The 19,728-nt window shown below is 41.1% G+C and overlaps 1 protein-coding gene across 1 annotated transcript; it reads left to right on the top strand.

The window, feature by feature from the left end:
- Positions 1–4,600: 4,600 nt before the first annotated feature.
- On the top strand, positions 4,601–10,556 carry LOC144021024 (uncharacterized). Its single transcript, XM_077525005.1, has 4 exons — positions 4,601–4,727; positions 7,067–7,308; positions 9,222–9,401; positions 9,796–10,556. The coding sequence occupies exons 1-3, from the start codon at positions 4,633–4,635 to the stop codon at positions 9,335–9,337; spliced, it is 453 nt and encodes a 150-aa protein (XP_077381131.1). The 5' UTR covers positions 4,601–4,632; the 3' UTR covers positions 9,338–9,401; positions 9,796–10,556.
- Positions 10,557–19,728: the final 9,172 nt, after the last annotated feature.

Here is a 19,728-nt window from a genome sequence, read left to right as displayed (position 1 = left end):
CGGAATATTGTGTGTGAATGTGCAGCAGTGCATTTGTGCATGTAAATGGGAGGCCCCGGTTGCATTTGAAGTAGCCCTCCAGCCCTGCGCTCTGTTTTTGTCTTTGTCCCTCATGAGTAACTTATCTAAACTGTCTCGCCTGCGCGGCTTCGCGTGGAGCGTCTCGTTTAGTATTCCGCCGCACACCTCCGAGAAGCCATTAGCATAAAAACGCACACATTCACATGCAGATGGGCGGCTCTTAGCCTCTTAGCCGTGCGGCTAATGGCGCTAGCCACTTAATTAAGGTCACTTATGGATAAACTCTGTTAGCACGGGCGCTAATAAGTAGTGGCCAGACAATGGTGCGCGTGCGTTTATGTTCAAGCGTGACCTGCAGCCTCCATTAGCTGATGCTTATTGAGTGGTTTGTTTTGCAGAGAGCCTTGTCAAGGTGGTATCATTTTGTACGGACAATGGTGTGTGTGTGTGTGTGTGTGTGCGTGTGTGGTCTCATCAGAGTGTCCGCGGTTGGCTGTGAAGCGAAAGCCATGTGGAAAGCGAATATCCGGCACCTCCTTAATTTATAGCCCCTTGCTTCCCTCCCCGTCTCCCTCGCTCATTTGCTCCCGTCCTCCCTTCCGGTGCCTCTCAGGTCGCCTCGTCTCGAAACAATTAGTTCCCCCCCCCCCCCCCCCCCCGCTCAAGCGGGCCATCAAAGCTCACGTTTCGTCGGTGTGCGTTGAACATGTGTCGTCCCGCCGGTGAGCGGACCGTTGTTCTCCGTGCATCGCAGCACAAGATGCTTCCGGAGTCCTTGGTCATCTTTTACCTCTGATGATGAGGGCAAGTTGAGATGAAAGTTCACACCCTTTCAAACACTTGTTAAAGTTAATAAACTTAACTTTTAAAATGCAAAATGAAGATTACAAATATTGTACCGGCGCTGTAAAACTTACGTCTGGTAGAAGTTTGTCTTGGTCTTCCATTTAGAAGATGATGCCAATGAAGAAGACTACAACAACGACAAAGAGCAAGAAGAGGAACACAAAGAAGATGAAGAACAAGAATAAGAAAATGGAGAAGGAGAAGAAGAAGTAGAGGAAGAAAATGAAGAGGAACAAAGGGAGGAAGAAGAGGAACAAGAAGTAGAAGAAGTAGTGGAAGAAAAAGAGGAACAATAAGAAGAACAAGAAACACAAGAAGATGGGGAGGAACAAGAGGAAGAAGATGAGGAACAAGAAGACGAATAAGAAGAAGAGAAACAAGAAGTAGAAGAAGAAGAAGAAGACATAAGAAGAGGAACAAGAAATAGAAAAAGAAGAAGCAGAGGAACAAGAAGTAGAAGAAGACAATGAAAAAGAAGAAGAAGAAGAAGAAGAAAAGGAAGAAGATGAGGAAGAAGAGGAACAATAAGAAGAACAAGAAATAGAAGAAGCTGGGGAAGAAGAAGAAGAAGAAGAGGAACAAGAAGTAGAAGAAGATGAGGAACAAGAAGTAGAAGACGAACAAAAAATAGAAAAAGAAGAAGAGGAACAAGAAGTAGAAGACGAACAAAAAATAGAAAAAGAAGAAGAGGAACAAGAAGTAGAAGAAGATGAGGAACAAGAAAACAAGAAATAGAAGAAGAACAAAAGGAAGAAGATGCGGAACAAGAAGAAGAGCAGGAGCACGTCCGCTTCCCAGTTCTGAGGTCTCCGGTTCGAGTCCAGGCTCGGACCTTCCTGGGTGGAGTTTGCATGTTCTCCCCGTGCCCGCGTGGGTCTTCTCCGGGTACTCCGGTCTCCTCCCACATTCCAAAGACATGCATGGCAGGTTAATTGGGCGCTCCGAATTGTCCCTAGGTGTGCTTGTGCGTGTGTGTGGATGGTTGTTCGTCTCCGTGTGCCCTGCGATTGGTTGGCAACCAGTCCAGGGTGTCCCCCGCCTACTGCCCAGAGCCAGCTGAGATAGGTTCCAGCAGCCCCCGCGACCCTTGTGAGGAATAAGCGGTCAAGAAAATGGATGGATGGAAGAAGAGCAGGAACAAGAAAAGGAAGAAGAAAATGAACAATGTGATGTGGGCTTCTAATTAAGATAAGCCACTTTAAACTAAAACTTTAACATAGTTAAGCGGACATTTTGTTGTCCTTGTATGCTGCGGGAGGCAGTGCACACTCCGCTCACCTTCAATTCCGAACATTGCTTTTAATCAGCAGCTTGTTCTTCAACTATTTACTTTCCTTGTACTGCCTGACGTACTGAACTCTATTACTCCATTTTCCCGGGCAATCTGAATAACGGTATGGCACATTTCAATGAACGTACCCAGGATGAAAATTGACAATTTTTTTTTTTTTTACTTAGAAGGAAGAAAAATAGCAAGAAACCACACCAAATCGCGAGCTAAAACTGCAATGCTATAGATGAGGTTATGGTCACAAATGTAAACCCGCGATAGAGTGAAGCCGCAATAACTGAGGGGAGTAGCGAGGGAACACCGAATATTGTATACTTAAAAAGAGACACCAAGATAAGTGGCTTGACAGTGACTCATTGCCCCCAGGTGAACGCAAGTAATTGTGTGCCCAGTGGGACACTAAACAACAGATGTTTCTGTCTCTTCCTGTACTCACTTCAACTTTTCACACACAGATAAAGATGTCTGACAATTTCTATAAGACATCCGCCACAAGACCTAAAGACTCGCAACAAAATCAGCCATATTTTCTACTCTCTGGCGGCCACAAAAAAAATAAAAAGTAATCGTCAATGCTCACTGGGCTGAAGTTGATCAAATTCCATTTTTCACCATGACAAGGATACTAGTCCATTTCGTTGACATTTTTCCTCCTTCAGGATTTTGTGGCGATGACACGTGTGGTCTCTTCACACCGCAACACGACACACTGACACAACAATGTCATCTCCTAAATGACTCGTCGACAAAAACCTGAATGTTAGGATGGGATTGACGAAATGGATGGATGGCAGGTTTTTTGGGGGGGGGGGGGGGTGCTGTTGAAGGAGACCCTGAGAGGAGGACTGACAGGGAAGCAGAAGATGCACGGCAGGATAAAAGATGGATTAAGGTTGTGCCTCAGATTGGCAAGAGCGCTGCACGTGCGCCGGCGGTAAGCTGCGAGATGTGCGACTTTATTTGTTGCAACAGCCTCGACGCTCGTCACGTCTCACCGGGAAAAAAAGCCTTCATCACAAACGTACTTATCTGGTGTGTGTGCGTGTGAATGTAAAGCCCTTTACATGTGATAATGACAGCTGTAATGTCTGCTCTAGACTCAGCTCTCACTTGCATGTTTGTGTATCGGATGCACTTGAAAAGCTTGTTGTGTTAACGCGGCAACCTATCAGGGTGGGATAATCTTATGTGTGTGATGAATGTTCTATGACAGATGCGGTTGAAGTCTTCAATTATACACTTTAATACCTTTTTCATACGCACACACAAAACACACATGAAAGTTTTAGTAACTTGGACTAGGGTGTACTACAATAACCTTGGGAAGTGAGTTATGCCTGTTCAGACCACGTCTAAAAACTGGCACAGTTTTAGGCTAACTTAATTTTAGTGAGTTTGATTGGGGAAATTACCGTATTTTTACAACCATAAGACTAAATTAAAATATTAAAAGGTATTAAGTATAAAGTATTAAAAGGTGCAGTCTCAGTTCCGGGTGCTATTTCTGTATTTACACATACACAAGGCACACTGTATTATTGGGCGCAGGCACGTTAAAACATGCTAGCTTAAAACATGCGGTAGCATGCTTTCACGCTAATAAATATGCGAACAAGCATGCCAGCATATGTTTTTTTTTAAAGTTTTTAAAGTATTGAAAGGTGCAGTCTCAGTTACGGGTGCTATTCCTGTATTTACCTATACATAAGGCACACCGTATTATTGGGTGCAGGCGCGGTAAAACATGCTAGCTTAAAACATGCGGTAGCATGCTTTCACGCTAATACATACGCGAGCAAGTATACTAGCGTATGTTTTCAAAAAGGCATCAGAGCAAAACTCTGTTGTACTTTATTGAAGTATTTAGCAATGAATTCGCGTTACTTTTGATCAATCCATCATCCACAAATACTTCAAAGTCCTCATCTTCTGTATCTGAAACGAACAGCCGGGAAAGTCATCCATCAAAGACACCAGGTTCCCTCTTGGCATTGTGGTATTGTCAGAGTAAGTCTCGTTCGGCACATAACTCATTGTTAGGCCTGGCATCGATTTGTGAGAAAATGTAAGAGATTTAGGTGTGCCTTATGGTCGTGAAAATATGGTATGCGGACATGCTTGGTGGACATCAGACATATTTCATTCATTGATATATGAACTGCGGACATTAAACCCTCTGAATCGTTGTATTATGTTATATAATCATTTCAGTGGGTGGCACAACCACATGAACAAAGTGCCCACTTCACAACACGGACATGTTTTTGCCGTGTTGAGACTCGAGCTTAGCTAGCTGTTTAGCATGCAAGAGCTACTAACGCACAACAATAGAAATAAATCTGACACGGAATATCTCCCATAATTTTGAAACACGCTTCGTGCGCACCGTGATCTTCCTTTACCGCCTCAAGCGCCTTTCCCCTTTTGATGGCTGCTTATCTTCCTCCCCATCAAGCACACAATGACATCATTAAATGGAGACGACGCAGGAGGTCGACTCCATCCTCTGCCTGTCCATCATCATCAACGCCCTCCAGGAAAGACGTGTTTATCTACAGCTGATGGACAGGTATAGTTTGTATGCGTGAGCGTGCGTGTACTCTGTATTTGTGACAACGAAATATGTCTTTTAAAGGTCCTCACCCACCTGGAAGTGACAAACAAATGACCAGAAAATGCTAATACTTTCAGTATGTGGCAAGCTAGTTATTTAGCTTTCGCTAGCTGGTTGTAATGCTATTGTGTTTTAAACATGAAGTCTTCTCCTGTTTGGCGTTACATTAAAATGTATTATTATTGGTTTAATGTTTACAAGAACTTGTTTTCATACTTGGCCTACACATTGAGGCTAATTAGCATCACCCTTAGCTAGCCTGATTAGTTCTTTGTTTGACATGTAAACTACTATTGGGTTGTTTTATACCCATGTGCTATATTTTATTGAATGGTGGCAGACAGCAAAAGGGTTAAACATTACTAGGATAATGCTGAACAGCTTTATTGTACATCTGGGGCATCTTTTTAATTAGCAGCTAACAGCTTTTAGGTCAATTATGACTCATTATCTTGTATCATTTTCTTTTTTTTCGTGATGATGAGCTTCTTTAATTATTTCCTTAGCGATTAATTAAACACTGTTTTTAACATGTCTAATTCATCCATCTTCATTAGTGTCACATTTTTAACCGAGCCAAAATAAAGGCATGTTTCTTTTTTTTTTTTTTGATCACATGCCTGTTTTTTACATTACAACTATCATAGGTTAGATGAGCTGCCTTGTTTTAATCGAGCAGTATGTGATGAATATTGTAGTATTAATTGTGTTCATCTCTTCAGAAGAACCTGCAGAGTAAAACATTTTTGACCTGTGATTCCTGTTTTTAATTTGTCCCCATAGGAAATAATAGAAATTGAACGATAGTTAGACTGGGTCAAAATGCAATCGTCATCCTTTATTAATTCTGCAAGTAATTCTTTTCAGCATTTAACCTTTTAACATGCGGAACTGTCAATTCAACAAAATCTCCGTGGATCTTTAAAAACTATTTTTTTAAAGGCCTAAATTAGCATTCCTTAAAATATTTGCTTAAAGGGATACTTGACTCATTGAGCCATTTTCAGCAGTAAAACGTTAATATTTTGTCTATAATTAATGTGTTAACTTCATAGAGCAGAAAGTGGAGCACACAATCGCGGTTCAAGCTATTCATTTCTATAACGGAATTATCGTTTTTATAAGGACACTATGAAAAAAAAGTTGTGACTATTTTTTAGAGATGTGTTATTGGTGGAAAACAAGGAAGTGAGAGATAAGAAGGAATATTTTCTCCTTCTCCTCCTGCTTACTACCCCGTGTAGTAAGTAGGGATGTAACGATATCCAAACATCATTATATGATATCATCACGATATGAAGCTCACGATACGATAATTATCACGATATTGTGGGGAGGTTGGCGATACAAAAAAGGTCACAATATTGTAAATAAAAATAAAAATAAAATAATAAAATAAAAAAAACCACAATATTGTGCTTTTGCACATAACAGCAATGAAAATATTATACAAATATTATATATAAAATATATCAATACAAGATATATAAAAAGGAACTTACTTGCTAATGCACGCACACATTGAGTTCCTCCACATATTGACTCGCTTCACAAGCATATTTACGACGACCATCTGACAATTAGCATAGATTTGAAACATAGAAGGGCCAAAACATCCCTAATGAAAATTAAATTGCACTAAAAAAAAAAAGTAGCCACCAGAGGGTGCTGCAACTGTACAAATAGAAATCAATCTGACCTTTTGAACAGATGTGTTGCTTTTAAATATCATGAACATGACCACGACGATATTGTGGCAGTTTTAATATCACGATGCATTGTTACATCCCTCGTTGTGGGTACTGTATGTAGTACAATCCAGGCCAATGACATGGGCTGTGTCAAGTGTGAATTTTAGCATATGCCGACAACATTGGGACCGTGGGCCACAAATGTACCCCAGGCTGTGGTTTGGACACGCCTGGGCTAACGATTTAGCTAGTGAACAGACAACCAAAAGTACATTCTAATTTGTTAACTCAAACGTTAACAGTTACTACAATACTGTAGAACGTGAGGGTGGCGACCCCAAGTGGACAAAAAATAATACTTACCCCTCACATGTATATATTTTGTTATCATATGCATGAAATCGCCGAGCGCGTGTAGTGTAAACATAGCCCTCAAGTTTTCACATGACTTATTTCCACCATTTGTAAAACGTAACCAGGCTCCCATTGTTGCTCTCTCGTGACGATTGACAGTGAACGAAGCTTTTGTCACCGTGAGATGGAATTCTCTGGTGCGCGTCCGTTCCCGCTCATGTGTTTGTGCTGTTCCTGGTGTTTTTACAGCGCGTGTGTGTTACGCCTGGACGGCCGTCACGGGCTCGTGCGCTCGCTGTCATCCATGATGGTGCGTACAGTATGTTTACACATGGACCGCAAGTGTGTGCGCGCTCGTCACGAGCCTGCAGTCTGGAGCCGTGCCCCGGCCCGACACTCAAGCGGTGGGGTGGCCCGGCGTCCCACAGGGCCCGTGGCTCCGAGCCTGACCCGGAGAATGTTCCAGACCTCTGAAGAAGCTCCATCCGTTGGTGAGCCCACTGTGTGTGTGCGTGTGCGTGTCACTGATTAGCAGACAAGAAGCTTAATGATGTTCCCAGAGCAGACACTCAGCTGAGGAAGAGGAGGAGGAAGACTCGCTGTGGGCTTTAATACGTTTAGGAATAGAATAAAAAAACACAAATATTGACAATATTAGGGTTTTGAATGGCCATGCAAACATGCCCAAAACACCAAATAATGTTGCATTCAAGGAAGGTGGGAATTTAGACATATCCAACTGAGAATCACCCGGTTCAGACCTCAAAGCATTCGAAGCGACTCTAGACAACAAAGATGGCTGATTGCGATGAATGGTTTGTTGTTCTGGTTAACACAGTCAGTTGAAATCATGTTGGGTTACATAAAGTTACTTTTTACGAATAACTAAATTAATGTTATAATAAATAAATATGTTTATAATAAAGAAAATCCAGCCATTTTTACCTATCTCAGGGGGTGGCCATTTTGCCACTTGCTGTCGACTTAAAATGACATCACAGTTGCAACGACCAATAACAGTTCACCTGTTTCCTGAAGCTGAGTTGTGATTGGGTTGTTACCCGAGACCTGAGCAACTGTGATGTCATTTTCACATGACAGCAAGTGTGAAAATGGCCGCCCCCTGACATGGATAAAAATGGCTGGATTTTGCTTTATAACTCATATTCCACTAAAGCAGTATTAACTCATTGACTGCCAGCCATTTTCATTGAACAAACTCCCATTTGACAGATTTTGCAAAGCCCACAGAAACATTGTGTTCTATTTCTATAAAAACAGGGAACCTACAAAAAGAAAGATTAGTCTCTTCTTTCATCAGGAATAAAAAGTATATTTGTATCTGTTTCCATTTTGCAGCCATTAGTATTATCCATTAGCGTCTCATTAGCCATTAGCTTGTCCAAAACACGTCTTAAGACACATCTGTATTCTTTGGCTTTTGGCGCACCATGAGATTTGTTTTTGGTGTTTTGTGGTGTGCATGAATTAGATGTTCAGTCTACTTATTTATGCATTTATTTATTTCTTTATTCACTCGCCTACTTCTTATTAATTTATTGATGTAAAATGTATTTACTTGTAAAAAAACAAAGAAAACAAAACTATATGCACTTCAAAATGCTTGCTGTTCTTGTTTTGTTACCTTATTCTTTAATGCACAACCAATATTTGTGTTTATGCACAGCACTTTGTATATACATCAATGCCTGTTCTTAAAGCACTTTATAAATAAAGTTGAGTTGAGTTGAGAATATAGCTAAGTTTTTATCAATATTCACATTCCTGACAAACAGCGTTTTGCAACATGGCCCTGGCTGATCTCTTATACTCTGATGCCACCTGTTGGCTGTGTTTTTAATAACTACTATTGCTTTAAGCCACCTCTTCATGTCAGAAGCTGCATCAAAGCCTTCTGTATGCTCCTGCAGAAAAAATAAAATAAAAAATAAAATACGTTTTTGGGAGTGGAAGACAAAGTATTAAAAACGTTTTTTTGTTTTTGGGCTTGAATGAGTTAAACAACGTGCCATATTTAGACTAGTGGGGTTGCATAGGGCATATGGTCAAAAAAAAAAAAAGGGGGGGGGTCGACTTCCACTTTAATACGTATTTTTTGTAATCACAATTGCGAGATAATATCTGTACTTGGTATCAACAAGTACTGAAAAGTAAGTACTAATAGTACTCGAGGTGCATCCCTTGATATGACAACCGATAACATCTCGATCAAAGTGCACATGTAAACATAGCGAGTGTCTTTCAGTCCTTCTGTTAAAATCCTCCTGGGCACTATAATCCACATGCACTCCACTCTGTGTGTGCATGTTGACATGTTTGTGCGCTTTGTATCGGTGTCTACGTTCGTGACGGCGCTTGTGTTTTGTGTGCCGTTGCCTCACAGGGTCCCGCGGTGGCTGTTCCCCACGCGCGCTCCCGACGCCTGCTCGGGCGATAGCATTGTCTGCGTGTCCAAAGACCTGCCGGCTGCCCTATTCCGCCACGTCTTTATCATGCTAATACAGCCAGAGACGGAAGCAGGGAGGTGGGAGAGGGGAACGATAGCTCCGCAAATAGAAGAGAGGTAATCTTTCCCCTCCTCTCTCTCTCTCTCTCTCTCTTTTGGTCGGCCTTCCTTTCTTTCGCCCTCGCTGCTCCTCCTCCTTCGCTGCCTTTCTTCTCGTGCCCGCACCCTCTTCATCTGCCGCTTCCTTATCTCCCCCTCACTTCTTTGATAATCCCTCTGAACATTGTCTTCATAATTACACACAACAATGATTCCCATCCTTGCTGGAGAAATGTGCACGGAGAATATTTCATATTTCGCAGGGAGAATTAATAACTTGGGCCTGTGGTTCTATCCCTCCACATGTGTGTGTGTGTTGTTTTAACACGACTGTTACATTATGCATGCTGACAGCCCGTCCTGTTCCCTTTTAAAGGCCCATCTTGTTTCCCCATTATATCTGCTTTCCCAGTTAATAGAGCTCTTTGTGTGCCACTTCCCTTCATGCAAGCCGCCGCTACAACACAAAAGGTCAACGCCGCCACCGCCCGACAAGACGGACCACTTGCTCGCCAAGGTGACGGCGGCCGCGCAGGTGACTTGAATGTATCGGGACCTGGTTCGTTATGGAAGTGAGATCTGTGTGGGAACGAACGACTTACAAATTATTCGTTACCGTACTCAATTGTATTTGTATTTTATTTTCTGATTTGAACAGCGATACAGGGGCGCGTCGAGGTTTAATTTAAAGTTACTTAACTCATTCACTGCCTTTGACAAGTATACTTGTCAATTGTATTTTTTAGAGCGGTGCTAAATGGGGGCGAATCTGAGCATGCTCCACTGTAAATATCAAACTTGGAAACAACTTTACTGATGCCCAACCACCGGTAGATGACATCATTGCCCCATTTTATAGGAAATAAACACAGTTTCAGAGTCCATGGGAGAAATGGCTGTATTTTGGCAAACCTACATTTTTCTGCTGTCAATTATAAAAGAACAGGACGGGACAAAAAGTAGGGAGTCTATTCTGTTATTTGGTAGATTCGGTTTATATATAATTATTGAATGTAATATCACGTGAGTATTGGAAATGTAAAAATTTTCTATAATGACTGGCAGTGAATGAGTTTTAAGAGTACAGCTCGGAAGTGAATATTTTGTCCACAATTAATTTGATAACGTCATCACTTTTCACGTTCAATTAATACCTTTAAAAACACATTTTTCCATTTGCTGTCGACTGAAGATGACATCACCTGTGCTGAGGAAATAGCTAACGACCAATCACGGCTCACCTGTTTTTTGGGGTTTGGTTAGCAAACTGAGCCGTGATTGGTCGTTTACTCTTTCCTTAGCACAGGTGATGTCATGTTCAGTTGACAGCAAGTTTAAAATAACTTTAAACTCCGGGAGCCTGTACTGTACCCTAGCCAACAACGGTACAAAGGATGAGGTTTTTTTTGTTTGTTTTTTCCCCTCTTCTTCTTGTTTTCTAGGTTTGGTCATGTGACATTCACAAGCTGAGCTGTGATTGGTGACCTGAGCCCTTGTGATGTCATTTTCAGTCGAGTTGCAAAATGTGTTTTTAAAGGTACTAATTGTACATGAAAAATAATGAAAATATCATATTTATTATAGGCAAAATGTTAACGTTTGACTGCCAAAAATGGCTACATAAGTAAAGTATCCCTTTAAGGATTGTCAACGGAATAACTCCTTTCAAGCAATTCTGAACTCACATCAAAGGTTTGATTTCATATAATGCTCGGAGATCATTATTGATATTTTTAACCAACAACAGATTTTAAATATCTGAGTGATTTTTTTGTCCCCCCTGTCACAATTTATCAGATATTTGATGCATTATCAAGTTTAAAGATTATTCAACACTATTGATTCAAGGATGTCTGAGCCAAAACGTCAAATCGTCACCGACCTTCTGCAAACTTTCAAAGCAAGATTTCTGTTGACTTTAAACGACATTTAAAAAACATTTTCAAGGAATCTGAGGTCATTTTATTTTATTCTTCATATTCAACCTGAGACTGATGGATTATTTTCCTGACTACTGCCACTCTTATATAATCTCAATTTGTAATTGAGGAACATTTACAGCTAACCATCCTTTTGATTTCCATCTTACTGTATCTCCCTCTTTGAACCCGTTCAAGCATCCATTTCTGTTTTCCTTTCAATACCACACGCAGACCGACTTACCCGTAATTGCTTTCCAACATCCCAAATAAATCCGGTCTGCTAATGTGACGTTTTTCTGTACAGCGGTCCAAATGAATAAAACATGAAATTATTTTATTTGATGCCATCAATTCCTTATTAAACGCGGCCGTAACCGCCGTCACCATAATTCCTTTGCGTTAAGGCATTCTTTGGACACTTTCCCTTACAAATGACATACAAGCAGTTCGGGCGCGTGCTGCATTTGAATACATTTGCATCCGATCCATCACGCGGACTCCTCCGTCGTCTCTTCATTATACATAATAGCCACATGAAATAATATCCTCCTCTGCTGCCATCTTGTCTCCTCGTTCTCTTCCCCCCTTGTTTTTTCTTCTTCTTTTTGACCTCCTCCACATCCTTCCACTGATCCATGGACGCTAATGGGCCTCACCATTGGCGCAGGAACACCCACACAATGTTTGTTTCAAAACATACAAATGAAAACTGAAAGGACAATATTTGTGTAGCATGCTCACATACTCGTGTCGTATGCGTGCGTTTTGTATGTGAGCGCGTGTGTGCGCGGAACATTTCACGGTGCGGATTAAAGAGGGTCAGGTATGATATCTTGTTTCCTGTGACCCGCTCATCGCATGGTTTCCCACACTCATCACTTCACTTTATCACATCCTTCTTGCTGACAGTGTTAGCCCGGACCCCAAACACGCACGCACGCGCACGGAGCTGCACCGTAAATCCACATTCTCTCCAGATACCTGTGTATGTGTGTCTAAACGCACGCTTGTGCAATGTTATATTCCTGTGGCGACAAACACTCCAGACTGTATTTGTTTGTGTTTGCGTGCACGCGTGCGTGTGCGTTTCCTGTAAGTTATTGCAGGTTATGATAACAACGGCTTCTCCTGTCAACAGCCCATAATGTCAGATTTACAGGGTTGCCCCCGGTAACCAGCGGGACTTGCCTGGCTGAGTGGTTCGAGTCGGAGACGATCTATCACGCAGACGCGCGCGCACACTCTCTGACAAAGAACAATGCTAAAAAGGTAATTATGAACGCCAAAAACTGTTGGGTTAAAAAAATAAATAATAATATGGATTAAAAAGGGACAGACAACTTTTTTGGTTATTCATTTAACCCAAAAAGTGAGGGTATAAAACAGCCTAAAAGTGGGTAGTTTTACACCAATTTTGGGTTGTTTTGTGGATTATTCATTTTGACCGAAGGGGTTTGTTAAAATATAACCTAGTAATTTGGGTTGGGCTGTGCGTTATTCATTTTGACCCATGAGGTTTGTACACTATAACCCAATTTTTTAGGTTGGTTCCTGGCTTATTCATTTTGACTGATGGTCTTTGTACGATATAACCCAATTTTTTGGGTTGATTCATGTTATTCGTGTTGACCCATGGGTTTTGTACAATATATTTTTGGGTTATTTTGTGGGTTACACATTTTGACCCCTGGGTTTTATACAATGTTACCCATTTTTTTTAGGTTGTTTTATGAGTTATTAATTTTAACCCATGGGTTTAGTACATTATAACCCAATATTTTGGGTTGGTTCCTGGCTTATTCATTTTGACTGATGGTTTTTGTACAATCTAACCCAATTTTGGGGGTTGGGCTGTGGATTATTCATGTTGACTCATGGGTTTTGTACAATATAACCCAGTTTTTTGGGTTATTTTGTGGGTTACACATTTTGACCCCTGGGGTTTATACAATGTTACCCATTTTTTTAGGTTGTTTTATGAGCCCATGGGTTTTGTACAATATGAACCAATTTTTTGGATTGTTTCATGGGTTATTCATTTAGACCCATGGGTTTTGTACAATATAACCTATTTTGGGGGGGTTGTTTGATTGGTTATTCATTTTGGCCCATGGGTTTTGTACAATATAACCCAATTTTTTGGTTGGTTTCTGTGTTATTCATTTTGACCGATGAATTTTGTACAATGTAACCCAATTTTTGGGGGTTGTTTCGTGGGTTATTCATTTGGACCCATGTGTTTGGTACAATACAACCCAATTTTTTTGGGGGCACATTCTCACAATTGGATGGTTCATGGGTTCGAATCCGGGCTCAGGCCTTTTCTCTGAGGAGTTTGCATGTTCTCCCTACGCTTCTGTGGGTTTTCTCCATTGACTGGTTTCCTTACACCTTCCAAAAACATGTTTGTTTGTCTCTATGTGCCCTGCCTCTCCTTTCCCTATTAACATTCTGCACGTTGAAAACAAACAATATGCGAATCAAGAACGAATACTCAGACGCAATAAAGCAAGAATATCTGATCATCTGCTCTCATTGGATATCGTGGCCAATGAATCCATGCATAAAAGTTGTAAAACTTTGCAACAAGATGAAGAAAACGAAAAAAAGAGTTCTTCCTTAAAGTGATCAAAGCTGCACTCGAACACTTTTTAAACGGCCTCGCTGGCACTGAAGCGAAACCTTGGGGACGTATCGGTCCGTGCGATCGTGCGCCGCGTTCACACTGCCAGTGTTTTACTTCTTATCACGCCTTTACTTATTCTTGATCTCATCTTGATAAACCTGTTTAATTCTTATCATAATAGACTATTTCATGCACCGATGCCTCTTCACTCCCGCACGGCGGCGACGAGGTACAATTGGTTTGTTATGCTCCTATTCTTCGTCGTGCCTCGCCGCCGAGCGCGCACAATTTTATTGCCTCCGCTTCTCTTTTGTGTTTTGATCCAACACAACTGTCGGCCCACTTCTGTCTCTTTTGGTTGTCTCTTCAAACACTCGTACACGCTACGCTAAAAGGGAACATTTGTTCCAGCTGTGACTTTGCAAGATTCATGTGCTCCATCTTAGATTCGTCCGCAACTAGTTATGAGAACAAATGTGTGACTTTCGCAAAAAACAGCCATGATAGGGCAAGGAACTACATCCATTAACTGAAATGGGAAGTCAACCGTAAACGTTTCTTGACAGTAATATCAATCAACTCAATCAATCAACTTTATTTATATAGCACCTTTCATGCATTCAAAATGCAACTCAAAGTGCTGGACATCCATAATACAATTAAAAAAAAAAAAGTACCCCCCAATAATCTCCATGATCGTACCCACAGACCCACCCAAAACACAACAGACACACGAAAACCACAACATGGCGGGGCACAGAAGTACCCTGTAAGGAAAGGCACCCAGGAGGAGTTCATCCACAGTGATATATGTGACCTCACTAATCTAAGCATGACATTCTGATTAATATTACATTTGTGGAATATGAGTTACGAAGAAAAATCCAGCCAGCTTTTATCCATCTCAGAAGGCGGCCATTTTGCCACTTGCTGTCGACATCACAGCTGCTCAGGCAACGACCAATCACAGCTCACCTGTTTTCTGAAGCTGAGCTGTGATTGGTTGTTACCTGAGATCTGAGCAACTGTGATGTCATTTTCACTCGACACCAAGTGGCAAAATGGCCGCCTTGTGATATTGATTAAAAACGTCTGGATTTTGCTTCATAACTCATATTTCACAAATGCAATCAAAATACCATATTAAGACGAGTGGGGCTGTATAGAACATATTGTCATTTTTTTCCATTTATGTTTTTTTTTTTTATGACTTCACCTTCAAAGTCAAAATGAACGCTATACACTACCATAAGGCACAAGACCCATGTGATTTTTGGCAGCCAATCATCCTACAGCATCCTGAGGAGACGTTTAAGACAAAAATAGTAACTATGAGAGGTTGACGTTATACTATTGAATATTCTAAAAACAATGAAATGTGTTGCAAATATAGCTAAAATAATAAAAATATTCCAAAATAAAAGCATAAATCTAGTAAAGTCAGTCTTTTTTTTTTTTTTTTTTTTTTTTTTTTACAATTTACAAATAAATCATGAATTTAATTGAATATAAACTATAAATAAACATCGGTAATAAATAAATAAATATACAATGCTGTTATATTTGAAATATGACGTGATTGTGGTTTGAGGTAAGCCTTCAAGAACATGTTCCCGTGTGTGATGTTATGTGAGCACATGCGTGTGCAGGGGTCTTTAGTGTGTACGTGTGCGTCGAGAAGACGGGTACATGTCTTGATGTGTCATGTTAGTCACTGCCCCTCCGACAGCTCATGTCAATAGGCTGCTGATACAGCTGTCATCATGTCGTGGTGCGAATGAGCTTGGCTCGACTCCGCACGTCTGTATGTGTGTACTCTCTGTATGGTGTGTGTGCGTGTCGCGCGTATAGTCCCAGACGGAAGCCCAGAGGACAGATGGCGGGTTCAGACGCAGACTGACACAGCGTAACCAAGTGATTACACACTCAATGACTCCCCCTGAAGAGAGCGAAAGGGAGAAAAGCAGGGGGAGGGGACGAGAAGTGGTGGGAGAGAAGCTGGGACGTTTTAGGGGAAAGACGGAAGGGGGCGGGGGGGTGCTTGGGGATTTTCAACCCATCAATTATTGGAAAGTGTGGGATATTGATTGAGAAAGTGCAAGGTGTTAGTTGAGATATGGCGAGGAGGTAGCGAAGTAAACATGACAAGCGTAAAGAGAGGGAAAAGGTCACATAGAGGAACACGTGGATTACATCATGGCCAATTAGAGACGAAGATCACGAAACAAGTGGAAATAGAAGAAAAAAAAAATCCACTTTTGGAGTGGAGCATTTTTTTTTTCTCGTTCATCTAAATTCAAACAAGGACCCCAAAACCTGCTCAAAAATGCATATTAGCTAAATTGAAGACTAAATTGTCCATTGGTGGAAATATGAGTGTGAGATGGGCTTCATCTCGGATTGGTCGCTGGTCGATGAAGGGCACGTATAGACAAACAAGCATTCACCGCAACGGGCAATTTAGTCTTTAGACCTTTTCTGCTGGCCTCAACACGATCAGAAATAGACTAGATTTGAGACTTGCAAAAAAATAATAATAATCAGGTCTAAGTAGTAGGTATGTAACGATATCCAAACATCACGATATGAAGGCCACAATATGATAATTTTCATGAAATTGTGGGGAGGTTGGCGATACAAAAAAAGGTCACAATATTCTAAAAATATTGAATATATTACGTTCCCCTTCATGTGACCATGGAATTGAAACATATAAGGGCCAAAACATGCTTGTGAAAATTAAATTGCACTAAAAAACTAGCCACCAGAGGGTGCTAGAACTGCACAAATGGAATTCAACCCGACTTTTTTTTTTTTTTAACAGATGTGCTGCTTTTAATATCGTGACGATGTATATATTGTGGCGGTTTTAATATAGCGATATCACGATATTGCCGTTATTGTCACATCCCTACTAAGTAGCGGCGCAAGCAGACAGATTCGGTGGGGCAAGTCATCGTATTTCAATTTCATTCATAAATATGATGCCCCATTCAGTGGTCCCCACCCGTCACCACATACACAATGAATGGGTTTGACGATTGAGCGCTGCACCCTGCTAAATGCAGTGTGAAAAGGGGTGTTGGAATGTAGGAGGAAGTCAGAATAATCAGGCAAAGCCATTACAAGCATGGAGAGAACATTCAAACTCTATAGGGCCTGAGTTGAGATTCGAACCTGGATCCTCTTGATAGTGGTGCAGATGCGCCGAAGTCCTCCGCCAAAGTTAAAAGATGAATTTCCCAAACTGTCCACAAATCGCAGCAGTTTCCTTTTATCCTCGTGTATATCATCCTTGATTGCTTCAAGGTTTGTCACTGTGACGGGAGCCGTCATTGCATATCAAATCGCACGCACGCCAATTGGACTTCAGAGTCGGCGTCTGATTCATGGGCGTCGGGAGCATCCCATGTGTTCCGTCATGTGTCAGCAGCCCGTTTTAATGCGTGTGAGCGAGCGCTGTCAAACCTGCGCCTGCTGTTTACGGCCTTCAGCCCGGCCAAAACTACGACACGCAACCAGCCCAGGTCAGGTCAAGCGGGATCATGGGAAACGGTTCCTGTGGCCCTTCTCACCTTTTTCATCTCCGAGCGTCTCAAAAACATCCCAGACCTTGCGCTCGGTGCTCTTCTCCTCTTCCTCCTCTTCCTCCTCCTCCACACACACCAGGCTTGTAAAAGTTTTGTCATTTTCATTCGAGTTAGTTTTTATTTCGCTTTCAGTTTTTTTTTATTTAGCTAGTTTGAAACAGTTTTCAGAGCAGATTTACTAGTTTTTATTAGTTTACATTTTTATATTGTGTAGTATAAATTCAACAAAATTATTATTTTATTAACCTCAAATCAAATACAGGTACTGTATAACAGTCCACGGTGCATAATACTGCTTCTAAAGTTCGATGCATCACAACCCTTAATAAACCCTTAATAAATAAATAAATGACTAAAAGTGAAAATAAAAATGAATATAAAAAACATATAATTCGTAAATTATATCTTAAAAGAAAGAAATATAAATGGAAATTCTGTTTTTATTTTCACTTTTAGTCATTTATTTATTTATTTATTTATTCATCCATCCATCCATTTTTTCTTGACCGCTTATTCCTCACAAGGGTCGCGGGGGGGTGCTGGCGCCTATCTCAGCTGACTCTGGGCAGTAGGCGGGGGACACCCTGGACTGGTTGCCAACCAATCGCAGTTTATTTATTCATTTATTTATTTAGTTATTTATTTATCAATTTACTTAGTCATGTATTTAGTCATTTATTTATTTAGTCATTTATTTATTTAGATTTTTGGCAGTTTGGGGCCATTCTGCCAAGTCGAAATGCTACGCGTCTCTTGGGTTGCTCTCACTTGTTGTCAAACAACTCAAGTCGATGGTCGTCCATTGCTGGAGCTCTCCATTGCAAGCCGGCGAGACGTCCTTGTTCACCGAGCTGCTCCCTCGACCAATGACAGGCAGTTTGCGACGGCGGAGTCCAACCCAAGACACGCTTAGGACCGCCCCCTCATTTGAATAACATTTCGACTTGGCAGTACGGCCCAAAACTGCCAAAATTCAAAATAAATAAATAACTAAATAAATATAATGACTAAATAAATAGATAAATACATAATTAAATAAATGGGTAAATAAATGACTAAAAGTGAAAATAAAAACGGATTTATTTCCATTTATATATTTTTTTTAGATATAATTTTTGAATTATATTTTTTATTTATTTATTTTCACTTTTAGTCATTTATTTATTTATTATTTATTTATTTAGTCATTTATTTATTTTGAATTTTGACAGTTTTGGTCCTCCATACCTTTAGGGGTAAACACAGCTTAATCTTTAAATAAGAAGTTTGGGCTCACTATTTGGCAAGAAAAATAGGTAATTTTTGCTAATGGGCTACAGAAGTGTTAGGAACTTTGTATTTATGGTGTTATTATAAGTTAATTAACCATTTATTGTAAAATGGTACCAGTACAGCAAAAAGTATGGCATACTATTTGACTTGCATATCACAATCCACTTTTCATAAAGTATTAATAAACTTTCCAGTAACCTATTTTGAACCCTTCATAAGGATATCCTCATGTCAAAGTGAGTGCATTATTTCTCCTTTCTAGCACTACACAAACAGGCCGTTGGTGTTTCATAGATTTGGCCGCCACGCTGTTGGGCGACTGATGAGAGAGAGCGAGAGCGCCGTCAATTTATCTGCTGCTTAACTGCTCGAGTCTCACCTCCGCAAACTCATTTTAGTATCTCCTCTCCAATCTGAAAAGCTATCATCTCTCTAATCTTGGCCTTTCATTTCGCCGGAGGGAGGGGGGGGAGCAGGTGGGAGGGAGGGACGATGGCGCACTCGCATCAATCGCCGATCTCGGAGATGATCTGTTAGCCCGGCGTAAATGTTTATAACACGAGGCCAATCTCCAGGGTTTATCCATCAATGCACATCCAGTCACACACTCCCCCCCCCTTTTATTTTCAATGTCTTCCCCTCCCGCTCGGTCTCTCTCCAGGGCATTTACAGGGATGTGGAAGCTGTTATTGGACAGGTCAGTGGAGTGGAACTGTCAGATAATAGGCCAGTTACCGCGGCAGCACATGAATGAGGAATGGGGACGGCGGCGGCGGCGGGAGCGCACCGCTCGCTCCTTAATCAGGAGGCAAACGGAGAAATCTGGAGAGTTTAGACTCCCGGATGAAATGGATCGAGAGGTGAGGTGATAACATGGGTGAGGGAGTGGAAGGGGGGGGGGTCGGCGGGTGAAAGGTAAGCAAACAAGACAATGC

Source organism: Festucalex cinctus, chromosome 6 (assembly GCF_051991245.1).
Source record: "Festucalex cinctus isolate MCC-2025b chromosome 6, RoL_Fcin_1.0, whole genome shotgun sequence".
Classification (NCBI taxonomy): domain Eukaryota; kingdom Metazoa; phylum Chordata; class Actinopteri; order Syngnathiformes; family Syngnathidae; genus Festucalex; species Festucalex cinctus.
The sequence above is the reverse complement of the archived record's forward strand: the minus strand, read 5'-3'. Positions and strand labels throughout refer to the sequence as shown.